The sequence below is a fragment of the Chroicocephalus ridibundus genome, chromosome 2, assembly GCF_963924245.1.
Source record: "Chroicocephalus ridibundus chromosome 2, bChrRid1.1, whole genome shotgun sequence".
NCBI classification, from domain to species: domain Eukaryota; kingdom Metazoa; phylum Chordata; class Aves; order Charadriiformes; family Laridae; genus Chroicocephalus; species Chroicocephalus ridibundus.
Window position 1 is genome coordinate 155,230,282 of NC_086285.1, and position 21,884 is coordinate 155,252,165.

The 21,884-nt window shown below is 42.9% G+C and overlaps 1 protein-coding gene across 1 annotated transcript in view; it reads right to left on the reverse strand.

Annotated features, from left to right (window-relative positions):
• The window catches only part of SNTB1 (syntrophin beta 1), a 117,027-nt gene that overhangs the window by 26,151 nt on the left and 68,992 nt on the right, over positions 1 to 21,884 (reverse strand). The window contains exon 3 of the mRNA XM_063327474.1: positions 16,091 to 16,298. Within this exon, the coding sequence (XP_063183544.1) occupies positions 16,091 to 16,298 (208 nt within the window). The remainder of the gene's footprint in view (positions 1 to 16,090; positions 16,299 to 21,884) is intronic.

Consider the following 21,884-nt stretch of genomic DNA (forward strand, 5'->3'; position numbering starts at 1 on the left):
CACAAATATCAGCAAATTACATGCTATAAGCTATGCAATTTTGAAAGCTAATGCTCTTTATCTGGCTCTGATTCTCAGTGTTTCATATTTTTGCAATAACCACAGCATTTAACTACTCGTAGGACAATTCTACTGAGAACTGAACATTCCTCTAGAAGAAACACTTTGGAGGAATAAAGTTAATTTCCAAAGCCAGTAAACAGATTGCATGCTACAGGTTCTCTCTCTGGGGCTTTAAGAATTATCCCTGAAATACATAATTTAATAAAATAAAGAATTTCCTGGTAACGGCATTAGACTTTTACATCTCCTAACAAACACACCACATATCCCTTTGGATATGGGCAATGATTTTTGGCACGAGAGATATACGATCTCATGAACCAACTGATTTCGTCAATGGAAGAACTCCTTCCTGCTGTGGGCGAATAAATCACCCCAGCCAGCAGGTGCCAGCCACTTACTGTAAGAGGTGTAGTGACACGAAGAGCGTGGAGCTGGTATTACTTCTGCAGCAACAAGAAAGTGAAAAACCCAAGAGGACAAATACTTATGAATGTTATCAAAGTCACTACGTCTAATTCTACCCTCAGCGTTAGAAATGTATGTGCACTGAAGTCACGGAAAAATTTTACAGGTTAGAATCATAGAATCATAGAATTGCTGAGGTTGGAAGGGACCTTTAAGATCATCGAGTCCAACCTTTAGCCTACCCTGACAAGAGCCACTTCTAAACCATGTCCCTCAGTGCCCCATCTACCCTTTTTTTAAACACCTCCAGGGATGGTGAATCCACCACCTCCCTGGGCAGCCTATTCCAATGTTTAATAACCCTTTCAGTGAAAAAATGTTTCCTAATATCCAATCTAAGCCTCCCCTGACGTAACTTGAACCCGTTTCCTCTCGTCCTATCACTTGTCACCAGGGAGAAGAGGTCAGCCCCCATCTCTCTACAACCTCCTTTCAGGTAGTTGTAGGGGGTGATAAGGTCTCCCCTCAGCCTCCTCTTCTCCAGGCGAAGCAACCCCAGCTCCCTCAGTCGTTCTTCATAAGGTTTGTCCTCCATACCCCTCTGGGTTATTTCCTCTGGCTTTATTCCTACTATGAAGACAAAGATGTGGCTTTTCATTGAGATCTCTTTTGTAGTTTGTACTGGCCTAAACATCTTACATACACTGGTATAAAAAAATCTGAAGTAACTCAGTTGAGTAACACCAGTATAAAACCACAAAAAAAAAAAGTGGAAACCGTGTACTTCAGTAACGTTGTCATATGCAAATATTCATATAACCCATTTTAGAAGTACGGCAAATGGGATTGGATATCATACCAATGGTTTCATACCAAAATTTCTGGATTTTTAAATACCATGCCCTCATTGGCTTTTTTATTTCCTTAGCCATATGGAAAACAGTCAGGCACAATTAACCATTTGTCAGAAAACAATCTATTAATTACCACCATTCTGTGCGAATGAGCTGAAAATCATGTTCTTTGCTTGCCAAAAAGCTTCCATTTCTGCCTCATGTTTGTGCTCAGAACTAAACATAGCTACAGATACGCTGCTTGACATAACTGACCAAGGGAAAAAAGAACAACTGCGGCTGAGGTTTTTCAGAACCAGCAGCCAGCGAGATTTTTCTAAAGATAGGTAGAGGGTCAGCTGGGCTTCACCTCTGCATCTCATAAAATTCTTTACTGACAGATCTTTGATTAAACTGGGCAGAAATAGATTAAATCCCAATTAAGACATTCATATTTGTGGCAGGGCTTGAAAGAGAAAAGAAAGTGTGTGTGGGAGAGTAAGTTACAGCGTTTTCTAGGCTTAACCTTAAAAATATAGGACCTGACTTCAATTATATTTATATCTGTACAATTCTGCTGACGTCAATGGATTTACTCCTAAATTATGCCAGATGGAAATCAGGCTAGCTATTACCACATTTTCATGCATATAACCAGCACCCCTTTAAAAGCACCGTTTATTCAAAAGCACCTCCTCAGGCAGCATGCATCCTCAGATGACCCAGCTAAACTCAGAGGAAGAGGCAATCGGTGATGGGGGATGCCAGAGGAGAACTGCAGAGTGATAGAAGGGGAAGAGGAGATCCGGAGGGAACTCCCTTTGCTGTTATCTGCACGTCCACATAACCTTCATAATCTGCTGCTGAAGCCTGGGCACTAAACGGATAAACTCTGGGACTGACACAAGACAACATGGTGGCTATCTGCTTGCCTAGCAGAAAAGCAGTGCGTGATCTCTGTTACCTCTGAGACCGATATTCCTATATCTCATTTTTCAGCACAGCAGCCTGCAGCGCTGTTGTTTCCAAAACTTTGAACCCCTTTGCAGGTCCGCGCAGGGCTACAGGTGCATAACCAGTATCAGTTAGTGGTTGGCTCCTCCTAACTGTTTTACAGCATTGTTCACTCGTTTGGATGGGATCCTATAACCACAACCCACTCCTTCTGCTTGTGCTTGCAAATATCCAAGCAGCTGTTTCAAGTTATTTGAAGGAACTAAAGACTGAAGTTTTACTTGACATGTTCAGGCTAATGGAAACCGATGATGTACATGACCTTTGACGAGTGCAAACAGCCCCTCTGTCCAATCTGAAGTGAAAGAAGACAGAGAAGCTAAAATTCCTCTCCTTGAGGTCTCCTTGCAGCTGTGAAGAATTAATCTTACAGGGTTATGAAAGGTTCAGAGAAGGCTGGTCCTATTCTTGCCAATAGGGGATTTTTCAACACCTTCCAGCCCACTCAACAATTTTTACACCTGTCTGCGCCCAACAGTCTCTGCAGCTCATCGGTGGGCTGCTCCTTCCATTGTCACCTTCACACAGGCTCCTGTAGCTCAGCTTCATTTCCCAGTCTCTTCCAGTGCTGTCCCAGAGCCCTTCTCCCAGGCTCTATTTGTCTTTTTCAATAATCCATTTGGCTTATGTCCCACAGGAACAAAAACCACAGCAGAAGGACAATGTCTGATGTGCGGTTCCATTCTCTACCTCGCCTACTCAGATGGTTAGAGTACGGAGCAGGGTCTGCTCCTCTAGGTAGTGTTTATACTGCAGTCTTGCACCAGGGCATTCCACGTTTGGCTAGTCCTTAGGCTCTCTCATACTAACGTAATCCTTAATATTATGTTATTAACCACAACAGTCACCACCAGAAACAGTGCTGCTCTCTTCCTCCTTTCAAACTGTTGCAACAACAAGCAAGAACCCAACAGTAAGTCAGCTCCTCCTCAATAACCAGCTCCCCCAATAAACACAAACCCAGGGGTCCTCAAAGCGGAACGTCACATAAAAGGTTCCCACCCTACCCATGCAGCTGTGCAGCCCCTCTCCACGCTGCTCCTCTTTGCAACACCTCCGCTGCCAACAACTTCTTCCATCTCTTCCAGTTTCCTTTGCCTTGTTAACATCTGCCTGCAGTTTTGAGTATGCAAATTTTAACCTCCTTTTTTGAAATTTTGAGAGAATGTTAATGTATTCTTTAACCCTATGATTCAGGAATCCAAGGGAAATAGCAATAATAAGCATTTTTTTAAGGGGAATGAGCACGTGTGTGTGTTTAAACCTAAAGTTTTAATGTATTCTCCCCCTGCAGAAAGCCTCACGGGATGAGATGAGGCCAGAGACAACACCATAAAGCACTTTAATTCCATAAGGAAATAGGTAAGCTTCTATTTCCCTAGCAGACTTCTTCTCAAAGTGAATTTTTTAGACGCGTTTCCATAAACATCATTGACATTTCCAGTATGAAGCACACAAAAGCAGCTCTATCCACACTCCGCATCAGCAGCCTACTCTGGACGATGTCTGCAACTATTTTCAGCAGAAGATCAACAAATGAATGTTTGCACAGCAGCATCTACTCAGCAGAAATGTATAAATAAAAAAAGACCTAACAATAACGCAATGTGTTCACACAGTTTCAGGAATCTTCACAGCGGCTAACAGTCGATAGTATCTAGTGATTAAAAAACCCAGGTGTTTCCTTCCAGCAGGGCTACAGTTACCATATGAGCACCTGAAACTCAGGGACTCCAAATAACACCTTAAAAAACCTTTGGTAAGTCCATTTATGTTCAACAGCAACACCACTGTATTGGGAACAGCAGGTTCAAACACAGGAACACACACATGTGCGCCCTCCTTGTGATGTACACCCAAAGAAACAGTCACTTTGGCTCCAGAGTGAGCCAAAACAGGCGTGCTGCATAAGCCACTATGCCCTTCCAAAGGAGGAGAGAAAAATCCCTGTACTTAAAAAAAAACATTCCAGGGTATCTACCCATATCTCCGAGATGGTCCTCAACAGTCTTGCAATAGGGGCTGGTGAGAAAGGGTGTGCTTCTGCTGACGCTGGAGTCAAACCACCCTATTTGTACTTGCTGACAAGATGTCTCACTCTTCATAACAGCGTGTCATCTAAGCACTGCTTTTTTTTTACCAATTTCTTCTGCCTTTTCCAATCCCCCATCTCCGAGAAGTTTAATTTCTATCATTTGTAATACCTGTGACTCTACTGCTGCCGACTTTCCTGAAAAAAAGACTAAGCTGTACCTCAGTAAAACTGATAGCATCACTGGGTTAGAAGAGCAAGATACTTAATGTCACTATTAATGTCACAGAAAAAGCCATGACTCCGTGGGACATTTCAGCAAAAGCAGCTCTAAAATGGACTGCAGAGTTTTCCATGGATGCTATTGTATGACTATTACTAAGGGTCGTGTCGCACATCTCTATTTAAATTGCATCATTCCTGTGTGTCGGGCTAGTGCCGGAAAAAATCCAATATCATCCCAACAGGTTCTGCCATGAGGTCAGGTGTGTTGTAACAGTACCTAATTTCTCCACACCTACGGTTGTCTGACAGGGTAGGTCCCCAGTGCGTCGGTTGAGTGTGAGACCACTTCACTTCTCTTATGCCCACGTTCTCCAGGACTTGGTGACGCTGCATGTGCTGACTCCTGGTAGGGAACTCTTGCAGGAATGATGCAAAGATGGGGCAGTTTCTCATACATTTAGGGAACTTTGGTCTTCCAGAAGATCCTGCTTTGGACTCCCCTATCCACTGACCCCACTTCTCACCCTGTCCTGTTACATGTCAGGCTGTTTTTTCTATCTTGTATCCAAAGTCTAACGTGAACACCAAAGATTGCATCTCTATGTACTTTGGGTTTTTCCATTTTATGTCACTTCATTTTTTTGTTTGAAGCAGTAACGGTCCTCCAGCCGTATTGATCGGTTCTCACTGCACAAAGAGTAGGACATAAAACTGTGTGTGACCTGCAGAAATCACATTTATTCTATCTCTCTTTCTCTGTCCCCTGCAGCTGGTTGTTCAGGGCTTACATTAAAACTGAAAATGTTACTTTCTTATTTAGTCATTGTGCAACTCTTCTTTCCTTTCCTAATCCTTCAAGTGAGGAAAACAGCCAGGAGAAGGATACTGTGCATGTTGGGATTTTTGTTCATCTCTCCACGGGGATGATCAGAAAAATAATGTCTCTCCCTAGATTTACAATTGTAAAATGAGATCAAAATCTGGCCCTTCAAGGGAAGTGTTACTTTTGGAAGTGATCAGAAACAGCTGCTTTCAGAACCAGTGATGCCGGCTGTTTCTGGTATTTGAACTTAGGAACTTTTACTTGTGAGGATAGGAGAACTTTGCTTAAGTATTGCTAAATAAGGCATCTATTAATCAAAAAAATATAGCAATGCTCTCAAATTCCTTGGAATGCCATGATAACCATTAGGTGGTAATCTCCGACAAGGTTAAATCTAATGTTATTCAATGGCTGTTCCCCAAAGTAGATTCCCTTTTGGTAGTAAAATCATTATCTTACTGTTTAAACATTCAGGCTTTCCTCTCTATTTCACAGTTCATAAAGCACCTTTATAGTGTTGACTTTTTTTTTTTCCCGAACAGACAGAAGACAGTTTGTTTTTCCTGCCTTGATTAAGTCCTACATCCCACAAGCAGTGAACCTGTGATACTGCTCTGCTGTCTTTAATTGTCTCCTTCTATTAAGATGCCAGCACTGTATGTCTTTCCTGCAGCCCCAGCGCGATTTTGCTACGTGCCTGGCATTAGTGCTGTTGGGTCTGAGGTTCATGTGTACACCGTACAACTCATTAGCTGCGCATTACTATCAGAGCCAAAAATCAACATGATTGATCCAACAATATGTTTGGGCTTGGGACCGAGACTCAAATGAGGTCTCACCAAAAGCAAAGGTCAGCAACTTGGCACAAATTTTGCTGTGCACAGAGAAAGCTTTTCTTCCAAACTATTCATCAGGGAAGGTACAAATGACAACTAATATGGGCCTCATTAAAAACGAGAAGAGGAAACCCCTTGGAGAGGGTAAGGAGGCTCCCTCACTATCTATTTTTTTTTCCCAGTCCTTTCCTAAAGCTTTTATTTACGTTACAGTAAAGACAATGGGGAGCTTAAAGGTAGCTGTGGGGCTTGGCGTTTAGGAGACTCGTTAGACTAATTATCTTGATGCATGCTATCAGTTACTGTCCAGTTAAGCAGAGAGGATAACTCTGCACGCAGAAATAAATCTTCAGAACTGAAGGTTCTGGGGGAAGGGAACAAAAACATTTTTTTTTATCAGCAGTATTATTTCTTCTAGTTAAAACTCCAGTGTCAAAACATTTCTTGTCTTAAAATAACTAAAATAAAACAGACACTAGTTTTAGAGAGGGAGAGAGGAGAGGAACGATACGAGAAACCGTTTCAACTGTGGATTTGTTTCAAGCACAGTTCTGACGAGGATTTCACTCATAACTCAAGCACTCTTGCCACATTCAGGCCCTGAAATCGGTACTTCAAAGTATGCTATTTTACATATGGTATCATCGTGTTCTTTCTTCCTCAGTAACCAAGGGTGTTGAAAATGCTATTGATACAACAATTGGGCTGTACGAGAAATACTTCCCTGCAGTCTCCAGAGTTGCTGTGTTGCAATATAATTGTCTAATGGCACATTTTTGTAAAGGCTGTCATGGTATTATGGGTATAATTTTATTTTTACAGGATACAATAATAAGGTAAAAGGCTGGCGTTAATAGCCTTAGGAACCTATTACATAAACAGAGGTTGAGGATTAAAATTGGACTGGATTTGTGGAGTCTGCATTGAGTAAGTGTCTTGCCACACTGAAAATTATAACGCATATAAATTTTCCCTCTCCAGTATTTTTTTTTAAACTCTTCTATTCTTCTAAAGGTCAATCCCTCTTTCCAACAGAGAACACAGCTTCTTCTCAAGGTATTTTTAGAAAGTCTGTTTATTTTTCTCACCTAACAGTTGTTTGGCAAAATAGGATACAAGACATATATTGCTTCTGCTTGTACAATATCGCTTGTAAGAGCGATACTCTCCTCTACACCCCTCAAACATTAACCAGCTCATCTGTCCTAAAAGCACTTGTGGGCAGAGACAACGCACCTCTGCTTGCAAGCTGAGTGGGCGAGCAGGATGGCGCAACACCATGCAGAAAGACAGGGGGAAAAAACAAATGTTCTCCTCTAAATTTGGGCATTTTTACTAGGAATGGCTCTGCTTTTGTCAGGAGTTTTCTCCGTGGGGATCAGCTGGGGGTCCTGAGGGAGCAGGGACGCAGGGCAGAGAGAAGAGGGGGGTTTTATGGCCTATTCTACTGCTTTCTAATCTATTTATTCATGCCATTAATCAAAAAGCTGAAATGAGAGTATTGATATGCTAGAAAAAAACCCTTGATGCCTGGGGTGAGAGGAATTCATACTGGGCAGAGCCTGAAGGTCAATGCGCCCCCAATGGGCCCCTCCATTCCCCTGAAGGTGATTTTTAACTTCAGGAGGCAAAACCAGCAAGTGAGAACAAGGTAACTTCAAACAGAGAAAAAGCAGCTGGATGAGAACTTAATGTTTGGAAAAGCTGGGATTTTCTAAGGTAGACAATTCCTTTCCTTTCAAACTTCTTACATGCAGCCAGTAAGCAGAAAAGTGCAGACAAATGAGCAGACAGTGCAAGGCCAAAGCTCTTGCAAAACACCATCTTTCTCAGCACCCATCGCATCACAGTGGTGTGTAATCAGGTTAGATCAGCCCGAGCCATGTAAGAATAAATCTGTTTGTCCCGTACAACTGGAGTGGGATCCAGGGGCCGGAGGGCGAGCTGGGTGCCCACAGCATTGCTCAGGTCAGTGCGGTTGATGGGGGGGATGCTCAGAGCTTTCCTACTGCTCAGTCTGCATTTGCCTCGCTCTATGTTTCAGCTGAGTTTGACCCAAAGCATTGCCTTAACAGAGGCCTCCGCGCCCTGGATTAACCACTCCACAGCATCTCCAAATGCCAGGGATGAGCTCCACACCTTCCCCAACCAACGTGCTGGTCTGCTTTCTCCCACCCTGCATCCCACAGCTTTCCTACCCCGCCACTGCTGACACCTTGCCTGCACCAGCGGAAGGAGGCAGAAACACATCAGGGCAGGAGGAGACCATTTTTTGGTGCTTAAGTGCTTAAAATAATTGGGAAGGGAACCCTCCGTTCCCCACTGATGGCAGGGCTGGATATGGATTTAGTAGAGGTCTCTGCTTCCTTATGCAACATGTGTTTTATTCGGGAGAGGCTCATGTTGCATTTAAATCACATTTGAAAAACAAGGAGCATCACTGTCTCAAATTTCTCCACTGTCTTTCTTGCAATATTTACTGTCAAAGGCTGAGAGAAAAAAGGAGGCCTTTCACCTGCTTCTGAAGGAAGGGGATCAAAGCCTTCCTTCACATCATACCTGTATCTTTCCTGCCTTTTTTTTTCCAACTGAACTTGACTGCAAATACGTTCAAACATGGGCTTTCAAACCTGCAAAGCCCCAAAAGGTGAGCTGACCCAGCACGTGAGCAAGGGGAGGTGGACCCTTTTGGACAGAACCAACTGAAGCTGCCGAGGCGAAAGATGGAGAGAGGCCCAACATCCTGAAAATTTAGGAGGAAAATCCCTCATCTACCAAAATCTAGAAAGTTCCTTGTCCAGCAAAATCCATCCCAGCCCAGGTGAGCAGCAGTTCAGGTTCGGGTTATGTATAAAAAAGAGTTAAGCATTCATGCCACGGCAGCTGCGCTGAGCAAAGCAGCTGGTGCTCAGGACCGTGCTGGGACGTGCTCCCACAGCCCCTGCAGAGGAACTCAGAGAAACAGCTCCTACGCCCCGGGGGGGGGCAGCAAACCCCCCTGTTTCCTTTCAGCATCCTCTCCTTCTTCCAAGCCCACCATTTCCCCTCTCCAACCCTGCCCCGGGTTTGTTGGCAGGACATCTGCAGAGGTCCCTCTCGCCAGAGAGCCACGGGTCACCACATGGATCCCACCTGTGCTCCGTGTCCCCCCCAGCCCGCACAGGCAGAGCTGCCAGAGCAGGAGTCATGTCTCCCGGCTCATAATTCCTCCTGATGCAGGAAGAGAGAACTTGAATAAAACTCCATGGCAGGATGACATTAAAAAAGGACTTTCTTGTCATTCCTAGTGCTCACAGGAACAGCAATAACAACATGCTGTATTTTATTAAAAAAATTAAGACAGTTAGGATGGTTAGATCAAAACTGAGGGAGAGCAGGCAGGGTGTGACTACCTCCGCTGGGATCTGGCCAGAACTAACACAATCCTTGCGGGAAGGGCAAGGGGACGTGCAGGGCCCATTTACACTTTTACACATTCATACCCGTTTACACAACTTCACACTTCAGCTCAATGTCTGCAAGAACAATTTAACACCTGAAGACTACCACAGGCACAATGGCGCTCACTCGCTATTTATCTGTGCTCCGTAATTATCTGATAGAGGGGGTTTCCTTCACTACAACAACCAAACTGTACCCCAGAAATACAGACTTTCGAGCTCAGGTCCTTCATGCATTTACCATCGTATTCCTGTAATTTTTCGTTATTTATTTACGCTTACTCTTTTTTCCAATCCCCTCGCACTGAGCACTTCTGCTTGACTTAGATTTATCATTTGCTCGGCCCTCATTGGCATGGGAAGAAATAGCACATGTGTTAAATATAAGAATAAAGACTAGCAAAGCCTTTAGAACAGCAGAGTGAATGAAACGGCTGTTTTCAGCCCGTTTCCCTTAATATATCCATTTACTGAAGGCACCTAAAGCAAGAAGAGAACAATGTTACTGCTGAATAAAAGCAGCCTGTGGAGGAACCTTGCTGAAGCTGAGAGAGGAAATTACTCTTCATGCTATTTCAGGTTTACGTCTTTCCTAAGAACAGGCTGATCGTTATCCCAGATAATGAAGACTGTTAATGTAATTAAGCACTCTGTTGTGGTGTTTTACAAAGCAAACAAGTAAGTTCCAGAATTAATAAGCCGCAAGGTTAAGTGACACAGGGCAAAAGCAGGACTCTTCATTTGGATGTAAGTGCTCCACAGCAAGTAATAAGCTGGGATTTGAAAGTACAATATCTAATTTAATATATGCAGAAGATTTTCTGATTTGAGGTATGTGTAATCTCCAAAAGGTCAGATCAATTTTAAGATTATGACCAGCTGTATATTATCATTAGGAGAAATCAGGTCCTTCTCTAACCACTCAAAACAGGAGGCCAAGACCAAATCGCCTTGCTCTTCTTCCTGGGCATTATAGATGGGTAGTATTTCCAAATGTGCATAGGTAATTACTAGAGAAAACAGAGACTGAAACAAAAGAACAAAACACACCCCACCCTCTAGATACTAGAAATTGCAAAGGAGACCACCCTACAGGAAAGTAATTTCATTGCAAAGAAATCAGAAATCTGAGTAATAGCTTTCTTAGCAAACACCCATGTTTCTAACAACTATAGGCTGATTTGCACTGGGGGTTAAGACACAGTACAACGCAAAACTCACTGCAGTTTCAGCCTAAGCACACACAGGTACTTTCCAGGGCCAGAACACAGACCTAGGGATCACTACAACCTGAATTTTATTCCTGAACGTGCCACAGGTTCAGTCCGTGCAGCCTGATGAGGCAGCTAGCCCAGAGGAAGAGTTATACATTGCCTAACGAGGCAGCCCTGTTTCCCAGTCCCTGCCCCTCTGCCACAGGCTCTCCCTGCTTCTCTTGCGCTGGGATTTGCATTTGTCATAAAACCTGCAGAAAGCTAATGCTACCCCACCCAAAAGTATCGAGTTTTCTACCAGCATGACTATCTGATCTGGCTCAGGGTCAGAGAAGCACTGCCACCACCACCACCACCATGGAAGAGCTCGGAGCGCTGAGGGGGACGGCGGCAGCCCCAACCACGGACACGGCCGTGCCGGAGGTTTGAAAACGTTGCCTGGCAGCTGCTGTGCTTCATGGGAAGGTGGTTAAAATCAGATATTCACAATGTTAAATAAAGGCAAAATGTTTTAACAAATGTGATGGGGTGGTGGTTTTCTCATGCAAAGCCATTTTAAGCTTGCTTTTACAATTTGGAAACTATATAAAATTTTAAGACTGAAGCTACTCTCCCATTCTTTGAAAACTCATTTATCTGTGATGAGAATAACAATGTGTCTCTGTTGCTGTCTACTTGTTCTGTTAACCAGTGAATATACTTCCGAAGGAAATGGTAAAACAGAAACGTTTTAATTTCATACTGGGGAAAAAAAAACCCTCAAATACACTCTCATGTCATTTGCCTAAATCTTGTTTGGACAGCTTGCACGGCTCACAACCTTGCTGTTATCACTGCCTCCTCTGAATTAGAGCGAGAGCAGGAAGATAAATATAATACTGCAATATACAGTTTGATACTGAAGAAGATCACTCTGCTGTGCCATGCCTCGCACTTCGGCTCTAACACAATGATATGGTTATCTAAGGTTTGAGGAGACTGAACAGCTTGTAATATATTAACACACTTCTCATTTCGGAGATAGTGTCAGGAGCTGAAAAACAACTCCAATTCACTGTGCCGCTTTGGTTATTTCCTTCCAATATCAGGTGTTTTCTCCCCTCTGATCCCCACATCAGATCTGTGGGAGCAGCGACGCCCCTGCCCGGCGCAGCAGAGCGACGTGAACAGGAACCAAGCGTTGGGGTTAAGGTCTAATGAGAAAAGCCCATAAGGACACTTTTCCTGCAGCTTCAAATATTAACATTATAAAAGACAACTTGCAGCAACTCCTATTTTTAAGTTTCTCAAAGGAGCTTTGTGATAATTTTAAGAAGCCCGCTGCCTGTAAGACATTTGACATCCAGAAAGGAGAACAGTCTCTGGCTGCAGAAGTGCTTTTTCTTTCCTCCAAGCCTACATTCGAACTCCACTGTCACTGGCAGAGCGAGGACAGGGAGAGACGCAGAGCTCAGGGTTTCATTTAGTTTTTCTTTTTTAACCGACCCAGCTACAAGCCTGGCTCCTTGCTACAGCTTCAGCTCCCCCTGAAACCGGTCAGGCTTTTGCTTGTGTGGCGACTGCTGAATTGGCAAAAGCTACCTTTGCAAAACCACTTTTGCCAGAACACCTTTTTGTGTTTGCATTAAAGAGGCAAAAATGTAGATAAAGCTTTTGCCAATGATATTCCGGTCTATTGGAATAGACATTATGAAGTGATAAAGTAAGCTACCATTTCCTCAGTGTTTTAGCTCTCCAGCACTAGAGCCGAGTTTGCTCCTCACAAAGGAACTCAGTGGTCGGTGGATAAACGTGAGAAGAAAAGCAGTGATGCCTGTTTCAGCTCCTCTACAAGCCACACAGGATGTGCAGAACTACAAAAAAGCAGGGGAAAAGAGAGGTGGAAATGACATTTCTACAAGGACTGAAAGGATTCCTGGAAAGAAGAGGGGCAATTAACACACCCATGGAAAAGCTCCTCAGTTAAGATGTCATGACTAACTTTTTTTTTGTCTTTGGTCACTAAAATTATCTTTACAGGGAGCATTAATAAAAGGAAAGACCTGGAAAGATTAAAACCCCTATGTTCCCTCCCACTCAGCACGCTTGTTAATCGCACAGGGATTGCTGAAGTGAAAAGACAAATACAAGAAAGAAAAGGTAATGGGGAGCACACACATTTCATTACAAACTGGTACTTGACGTGTCTCTTAGTTACACAAAAGTTTTAGTGCACTGGTGACTAATGTAACTCTGTAATCCTTGGCTGGCTTCAGAAACCCTTGCCATACAGTCAAGGTCAGGACAAGGTTAGTGCTTTAATAAAAGAGGGAATATGGCATCTCTAATGATTGCTTCTGGCTGTTTTTCTCCTTACGTATAATAATGCCACAGTGATTGTTTGCTTTCTTAAAGTGATGCAGAGCTCTTTGCTTTACCTGCCGACGGACCCTCACTGCCCACCCCGGGGCACAGCCAGAGAGCTGATGGTGGACCTCCAAGATGGATGTTTCATGCTGAAGACCAGAAATTTAGGGCTGTCTTCACAGGGAAGTTCAGCGAAGGTGGAAGAATCCTGTTAGCATGCAATTGCATGGTACCTTAGATAACCTACCATTTATTTTAATGGTACCCACCTGAGGGAGGCTCCGATAATGAATCTATTTTTGTAGTACCATAAAGGTTGAAGTTTAGAGCTAAGTTTAGAGCAGAGACATATAAAAAATGTCAAACCAGGAAATAGCTTAATGAAAGCAGAGAGTAATCACAGCAAATTACAGTGAAACTTCTATGGGATTACATTTTGCATTCCCCAAACAAGCAGAGGAATTCATCTCACTTAGCATCATTCCATTTTGCTGAGAATTCACTGTAACGATATGCTATATAAGTAACAGTGCAATGACATAAAAGCTGTCTTAAAAGTTAGTCTGAGATGCTTTTCAAAACGGAGTTCAGATTTCTTCCCACTGCAGTCCATGGAAAAATAGCAAGATATGCAGAAAATATCACAGAGAAAAAAATTAATGGTAATATTAGGAGGAATGCAAGGCACATGTTTTATTTTGTATGAGGTCCCTTTCTAAGGCGGTCCCTTTCTAAACTCCAACATTTAGAAACCAACCAGCAGTGGATGTGGTAGGGAAGTTCACCCCAGGAGAAGAAAGCTGGTATTCCCGGTGTGCTTCCAAAAATCACTGCAGAATTTAATCTCTTCCCACTGGCAAACCCAGGTTTTGCACAAGGGGCATCTAGGAAATACCCAGTGGTCAGCACCTCACCTAGCTGCCTTGAACACCTCCTCTGAAACAGTACATATACAGTTTGCATATATACCTTCCTCTTCCACCCTGCAGGTTATCTTTCTTTCACCCAGGCTTTACAGCCCACAGTTCAGTAACAAAATAAATGCAATTTCACATTGCTTTTTACCATACGTAGCAATTTTCTCTTCAACACGTCTCCAACATAAGACGCTGGGAATTTTTGACCTCACCCCGTAACTGCTGCACAGCTCTGGATGGTTAGTTTAGTGAAAAAAACATGTTGACTTTTGGGTAACAATGTCACTGCAAATCTCTCAAGGCTGATTCTTGATGACAGACGCTGTAAATACACTGGAATGTGCACAGAGCCGCAGCCTGGCCCTATTAAAGGCAACACAAGTTTCACCACTAAATTCAGCAGGAGCTTGAACTGGTCCATAATGAGCAGCATGAAATAAGATCTCAGTCCATAAGGCAAAAAAAAGAGGAGAAAGAAGTGTGTGAATGGGATATTGTGTATTAACTGTAAGGAGAGGAAGTTCATAAACCAGAAGCATGCCATGTGTCCACTTACAATGATCTGATCTATATGATCTGCTACAGAGCAATTACCCTTTTAGAGGACAGTATTTTGCAATAGAAAAAGCTTCTTATATTCAGCTTTTCATAAATTTATAGAAACAGATACAAAAGGGAAAAAAAAAGATTAAAGACCCCACAGCTGTACCATTTAATACTGTTAAAATTTACTTACCAATGCTTTGGTGTTTTAACCCCAAATTATTTGCCCCAGTTTTTACATTTTCTACAGCACTAAGCCACAGAGTTGTGCTGTCCTCCCCACTCTGCAGGGGGAGGGACAGGAAAACATACAAATTCTGCCCGAAAGGTTTTGCAGTCTTTTCCTCACTAAAAGTGGCGTGGACCGACCCACGTTTTGCTAAAAATTAATGCTGTGCCTTCTTAAAGCACGCTAGATAGAAATACGGCACCTGCAGCTGCGGCTCCCGTATTTTCATCTACAAAATCCCAGATGGAGCAAAAACGTACAGTATTTTTTTCCGGACAATCGCAGTCAGCTTTCCATACCTGTTTGGATGCAGAGGTTGAAAGGGCAGCATGTACATACCCTACACACCCCAGCTGCAGAGGCAACCATGCTCTGAATGGCCACCCAGGCAACATCAGGACGGGAGGTTATTTCTAGGCACAATTCCAATGCTGTTACCTTAGCAAATCCACACTTACCAATTGGTACAGTGCCTAAACCAAATTCTGAGACTACTGATTTGAAACCAAATCATCTCATACTGATACCATCCCTGTGCATTCCTGGGTTGACTTTCCACAGGTCAATAGATCCCAAACTACTTTCAAACTGAACACCAGCTTTCCCCTGTGGCGTAAAATACGTTGAGACTCAAACTGTGCAAGACACAGGGTAAGAGTTACAATTGAAAGCTTAGCCTTCTACAAAGATCAGCTCAAACACAGGGTTACAATTAGAGAACAAGCTCCCAGGCACAGCAGAGGGGTGGATCAAAGACCAAGTAACTGGTTACTTCCCAGGCTGGGATTGGGAAGGTGACATCTCATGTATGTGAAGAGGAGACATAATAGCAGGGGAGCTGGAGGCTGTTGTCAGGTTTTGTGACTCATGTCCGATGCCTGAACTTGAGAGATCATGAAACTCTTCATTTCCCAGGAAAGTCCTTGCTAATTGTCATACAGAAGCAGAGACTCAGGGAACCTTCTAGGTTTTGGGGCTGTTCTTTGTTTTGTTTTGTTTTTTTTTTAAAGCACAAAAATTGGTACATTTAGGAAAGAAAGGTCTTCACGGAAAGCTAAATCAAACCCCAGAACCTCATTTAGCCTCTCCATTTCCAGAGGAGGCTGAATTCAGGAAGAAAGAGCAAGTGAGAAAGAGAGCACTTAGAAATGAAAATGTTTTCATTACCTTTTCTGCAAGCCAACCTAGATGCCTAATCTCTCGACTTCCAGCAATCCCTGTTTTACCCAGCTGGTCTCTGACCTCTGCAATCACCCTGGGGATGAGCTCATTGACGCTGGAGTGGATGGCATTGAACCAGGCCTGGGCTGTAGCCGAATCCTTACTCCTGAGCACCACGGTGTGCTTGGCATCAGGTGAATGAACTTCAATAATTCTAGAAAAACGGGGGGGGGGGGGAAAACATTATGTTCACACAGATACTGTTAGGCAGCTAAATTTATTACCTCGATTAGTGTTAGCAATGAATTAAAAAGAAGGATACTAATATCAAGACCCAGCACTAAAAACTTACCTTTACAACACCCAAATACAGTAGGATCGTTCTAACTGAAGCCAGGTCTGTACTGACATTACGGTAAAATCCTTGAGAAAGGGATTTGCCAATGCTGATGCAACCCCACATCCAGCATGTCAATAGGAGTTTCAAGAAGAGAAGCATTCGCCCATTAACATTCCACCGACATGGCAACCACTCAGAACTGCATGGGAGACGACTGCGGAGAAGCTGGGGATAAGCTGCTGCCTTCTTTAGCTGGATATCACAGCATGCCCAGAGTTTCTCAATGTGCTTATTTTACACATACAGAGCTAAATGAAAACCACCCTCATCCCAAATGGAGGAGTTTTCTTAGGATTGCCCTGTGGTTTCAGAGACACCACGAAGCACCAACCAGAAGCCCACCGCAATTGGCCTTCTGCAGGAGTTACCAATGTCCTCAATGCTCCATTTAGATCCTGCTAACAGCAGCAGCAAGGAAGTGCTAACCACAACCGCGTGATTGCTGCTGGCAGGCATCTTTTACCGTTTTCCAAACTTCTGTGGATAAAGATTTTTTTTTTTTTCCAAAACACATGCTTACTAGACCATCCTGTGGGCTTCTATCCCACCACTGTGGTTTGAAAAGCACAGACGAACACAGCTTTCAAGAAAATGAATCTTGAATCCTGTCCGTCGTGGTTATGGGATGTGTGCCAACACCTTTGCTAACAACAACAAAAATGCTTTGAGAGGCAGCTGCAGCTATTTCAGCTCTGTTCTCAGCGAAGTTATTAGTTATTAGTATGGCTTTGTGTGCTCTTTATAGCTTTGTGGGCCACTTTTACTTAAACATTTGCTAAATAACCCACTAAGTAATAGTCTGTTTATCTTTATGTAGTCATTATAAAACCAAGCCCTGGTCATTGCCCATCCCTCTATTCTGTATCTGTTCTGTATCAAAGTTGTGCTTTCTCATTATACACATACAGTGACTGCCCCTGAATGTCACCCACATGAATTCAACCTGGGATCTGAGCCTAAGCACGTACTTCTGTCCTGTGTATTGTTGCCTGATCTCTGGGACACACAACGACCCCTTTCTGTAGCAGAAAAGTAATTACTTCAGTGGAATTTATTCAGTTTGAGGTTCAAGTATTGTAGTACAAATATTTGTTATGCAATTACAAAATCCTGCAATTTGGAGCTTAACTAACAATTAAGGGATTTTAATTAATTGGTTAAACCAGAACAGAATCCAGAACAGAAGGTGACTCGATCAGCGCTGCTCTTTGGGGCTGGGAGAGCGAGGACCGCTGACCTCGTGTTTGTCCATTTTGGGAAGGGGAGGTCTCCACGTAGACACTGCTCTAAAGATAGAAAAGGTCATGATTTTCCAAACTCAGCAGCTGAACTGTTCAGGGTCCTAAATCACTGTTTGGATAGCTTAAAAAGTGGGTTGATTTTTGAGAAAGCCCTGAGCCAACATAATAACGCATGTTTCCTCAGTAAAGCTGCTGGAGCTCAGCACTGTCTGAAAATAAAGGCTCTTATTTAGCCGCTCCAGGATGCACCGAGGATTCAACTTCAGGTACTGAAAAGAAAATTCCATGTCAGATGATGCAGGTCTGGTGAATAAGAAAACTATGTTTGTAGATAGGTACATTCCCAATCACATCAATTTTTTTCTGAGCTGCGAGAAAAAGCCGTCTCCCTGACGGTTATGATTTAGCCATTTCTGTCCGATGATGGTTATGACCATGCACAGCTACCACACCCTGGTCTGTCTTCCCATGAGCAACACTGCTCCCCCACTGCCGTATGAACTTGAGTTTGGACTTGTTCTTGTAGGCAGCTATCAATGGAAACAAACTATACAGGCCTGGATTTTCAAAGTACATTGTGGTAATTGGTGAAACATTGCTTATTACTTACAGAGCGCTTTTTGGCAGGAGATCTCACAGCATTTTACAAATGAGGTCAGTGACAGCATCCTTGTTTCACCACCCAGAGAGTGGAAAGGTGCATAACCCAGATGAGGCAGGGAACAAGCCAGGAGCAGCACTCAGTATTTTCTGCACTCTAACTCCCATTTTAATACATCTTTTAAAGAGAAAAAAAATATTTGTACGGCACAGCAGCATTGTGCTGTTTTTGAAAAATGTTAATACACCGTATAGATTACGTGAAACAATGCTCTTCACAAAGCTTGTGGTTTTTATAAGGGAACTCCCACCTCCAGAGTCACTGCGTACTGTGCGGTAAACAAAGTCCTGAACAAGGACTATAAAGACACAGAAGAATGTGCTGCTTTTTCATTTGCAAAGAAACAGCAGCAAACTTGTGTCATTTCTTTTTGAGTTGTAGCAGGCTTTGTTTTAAAAATAAATTATCTAGAACTGAACGAACTTCCAAACGGCAGGTCGCTTCCCTCCAATTTAGAATACACTTAGGTTCTTACTTAAAGCAAGTGGATTAACATACAAACAAGTATTTCGCTCCTTGAGACTTCATCAAAGTTTGTTTGTCTTGATCGTGGCTATTGAAGTATTTCTACAAGAGTTCTGTCCTCTAAAACAATGAACAATTAGTTAGCTCTTAACCATTCTGTTTAAGTGGTTCTAAACTATGCATATTCTAATATATACACATCCTACTGTGATATCAATGTATACATTCTAGCATACATATGCATGCGCACACACATACTGAGCCATGCTTGCAAAAATACTCTTAAAATATCATTCCTCGGTGACTTCTAATGGGGCTATTTTGGGGACTGCTTGTCAGTCATCAACGTTTGACGGTGATGCACTAACAACTGCAGAGTCTATTTCGTTCCCTTTGCTGAGTGACAGGAAGATTGGACAATACTGCTACATTTCTCAAAAGTGAGTTCAAAACAGGAATAAATGCTGTATTGACAGGTCTGAAGCTGAATCCTTTTATCCACTCCGCTGGTCCAGCCCGAGGAATACATCTGCAAGCATCGTTCCTGTGCAAGCTGCTAGGCAGGGCACCTTTTTTATTCGTACCACAAGGACAAAAGTCTAAATCACGAACTTACTGAACTCTGCTACTGGCTATTTGCTATAAGATCTGGGTACTTTAAGAAACCGGGTTTACAGATTTCTGCTCAGGATCCAGGACTCCCATCTCCACAGTCAGTTGGGATGAAGATACTAACAGAAACGTATAATCTTCCTGGAAACCCATGGGCTCCGACTGCAATCGGAGCACCCTGTGTCCCTATAAAGTCTTCCCGTTTCTGCCTTTCAGCCTACACTGTTTTGATTCACCAGTCCATTTGGATGATGCTTTTTGTATAAGAGCTGACTGATGGCATTTCCATATTTTTAAAAAAGCAAAAAAATACCAGTGACCTTAGTAAACTCCAACACTAAAGCACTTAAATGTTTCCAACAGTCCAGCCATTGTAGCTTTGATTTGTTCCTTGGCTAAACTGACCACCGCTTAGTGACTTCTGTTTATCTGCAGTTCAGCGATAAAGTTCCCTTAATTCCCCACTGAATTGAAATATTTAGGGCAATGCCACAGCTGTGTTTATTCTCACACTCCACCACAGTTATGTAAATACTGCATATGGAGCTGCTTCTGATAAAGCCCATACCAACCCAAAGGAATTATATGTTAGCTCTAGATGGCTGCCAAGATGCGCGGCATCTCTCCAGCTTGGCAATGCATATGAATGATATCACATTTTCTCAGAGATCATTTGGCAGACGTTATAATAAAAGAGTAATTTTCTCTCTCCTTCTCAAAGAGTCCCACTGAGCCGAGAAGTGCTTCCAGCCTCCCCTTCTCCACCTGCAGAACACGGGGGTGACACAAAACCCAATGTCTCCAAATGCCGTAACCTTGCACGCGAGAGGCCAAAACTCCCTTCCTCGCTGCATCATCCAGAGCTTTTACTTTGCCGAGGATTAGAAGAAGTTGAAACCAAATGTTTGATAGACCATGCTCATTCCACATTTGATAAGGCCTCTTTCTGTAGTAGTGTTCATTATCTAGGAAATACCTTTTATCAAATCTCTTGAAAGCACTTCTCCCACCGGCATTGGCTTAGGACCAAATCAGGCACTGATTTACACTTTGTGCCTTTTCTCGGGTCAGATTACGCATTCAGTGACTGATTAAAGTGTGGAGTAAATCCCTTGAAGTTAATGATAAGCTGGAGTGAGAGTTACTTGAGTCCATCATGCTACTTTGATTTTGCACAGGCATAGCCAGGAACAAAACACTCTGCCACTGACTGCAAACTTAAAAGGGGGCAAGGGCCAAACTGCTCATTCCATCTCCTCCATCATTGTCTGCACATGAAACTGTGGTAAGTAATTTTGTTGATTTCTGAGTGTACAAACACAGGAGCCTTTCCAGCATAAGAAGGGATTTTGAGGAACACAACCAGAGATTACATTTAAATAGTTGTAGGTTTTGTTATAAAATAAGTTAAAAACCCTGTTAAGGTTCTTTTTCAATTCTACATGCAGCATCAGGAGATGAACCAGGAACAAAATACATTAAAATTAAGCAATGGAAACTTTGGGTTTTAGTCTGCAAGGAAAATATTCCGCAGAGAGACTGTTAGGCTTGCAATGAATTCCCCAGCACACACTGAAGAAGCATCTTCATTTGATGCACCTAAATGGAGGTGAAAGCATTTTACCAAGCCAGTGCTGTTTAGTAATCAAGTAGAATTTTTCTATGTGAAAGTCTCTTGGACCCCTCACTGTCACAACGGTACCCGCTGTATTAACAATCACCTGCTGACTTTCAACTTCCAGTGGAAAAGACAATGTAGTTACTTGTTTCTTGGGAGCTGGACTAGACTGATGTCCAAACAGAGGGTGTATATATCACTAACGAGCTGTCACAGTTGATTTCATTTCTATTTACCACCAGCTGGGCTTTAATAAAAGGGATATCAGATGTGCCACGTGCAAGTAAGGAAAGGATTTGGTTCTGCAACGGACTTGCTCACACCTCTGTGTGCTGATGCTGACCGATCTGCAGAGCACATCACACACTGCCCTCTCTACCCAGAACAACTCTGAGAGTCATGTAATAGTTTTTAAATGTCTATGGACACTTCTTAACAAAGAAGTAAAATTATTTCCCTGCATTGCCCAAAAGATCTCTTATCTTTTTCCTTCTTGAATTTTTCTTTTACGTTCCGGTTGTAATGGTGCTGAATATTTGGAACACAGGAATACACAGACCAGCTTTCTTCACAGGGGATTCAGCATCAAACAATGGTAAAAGTGCTGTTTCAAGGAGCAGTGGGGTCAGTTACTTGGGGAGGAAAAAAAGGAATGATTTCAGAGGCATGGTAAGAATTTGCTTTAACCTTTAAAAGATGCTGCCTGAAACTTTAAAAGCAGAAGATGTGATTGGTGCGGTCAATACATTGACCACAGCTCTCCAATGCAAATCTTTCACAGCAAGAGGGAAAGTGTATCAATG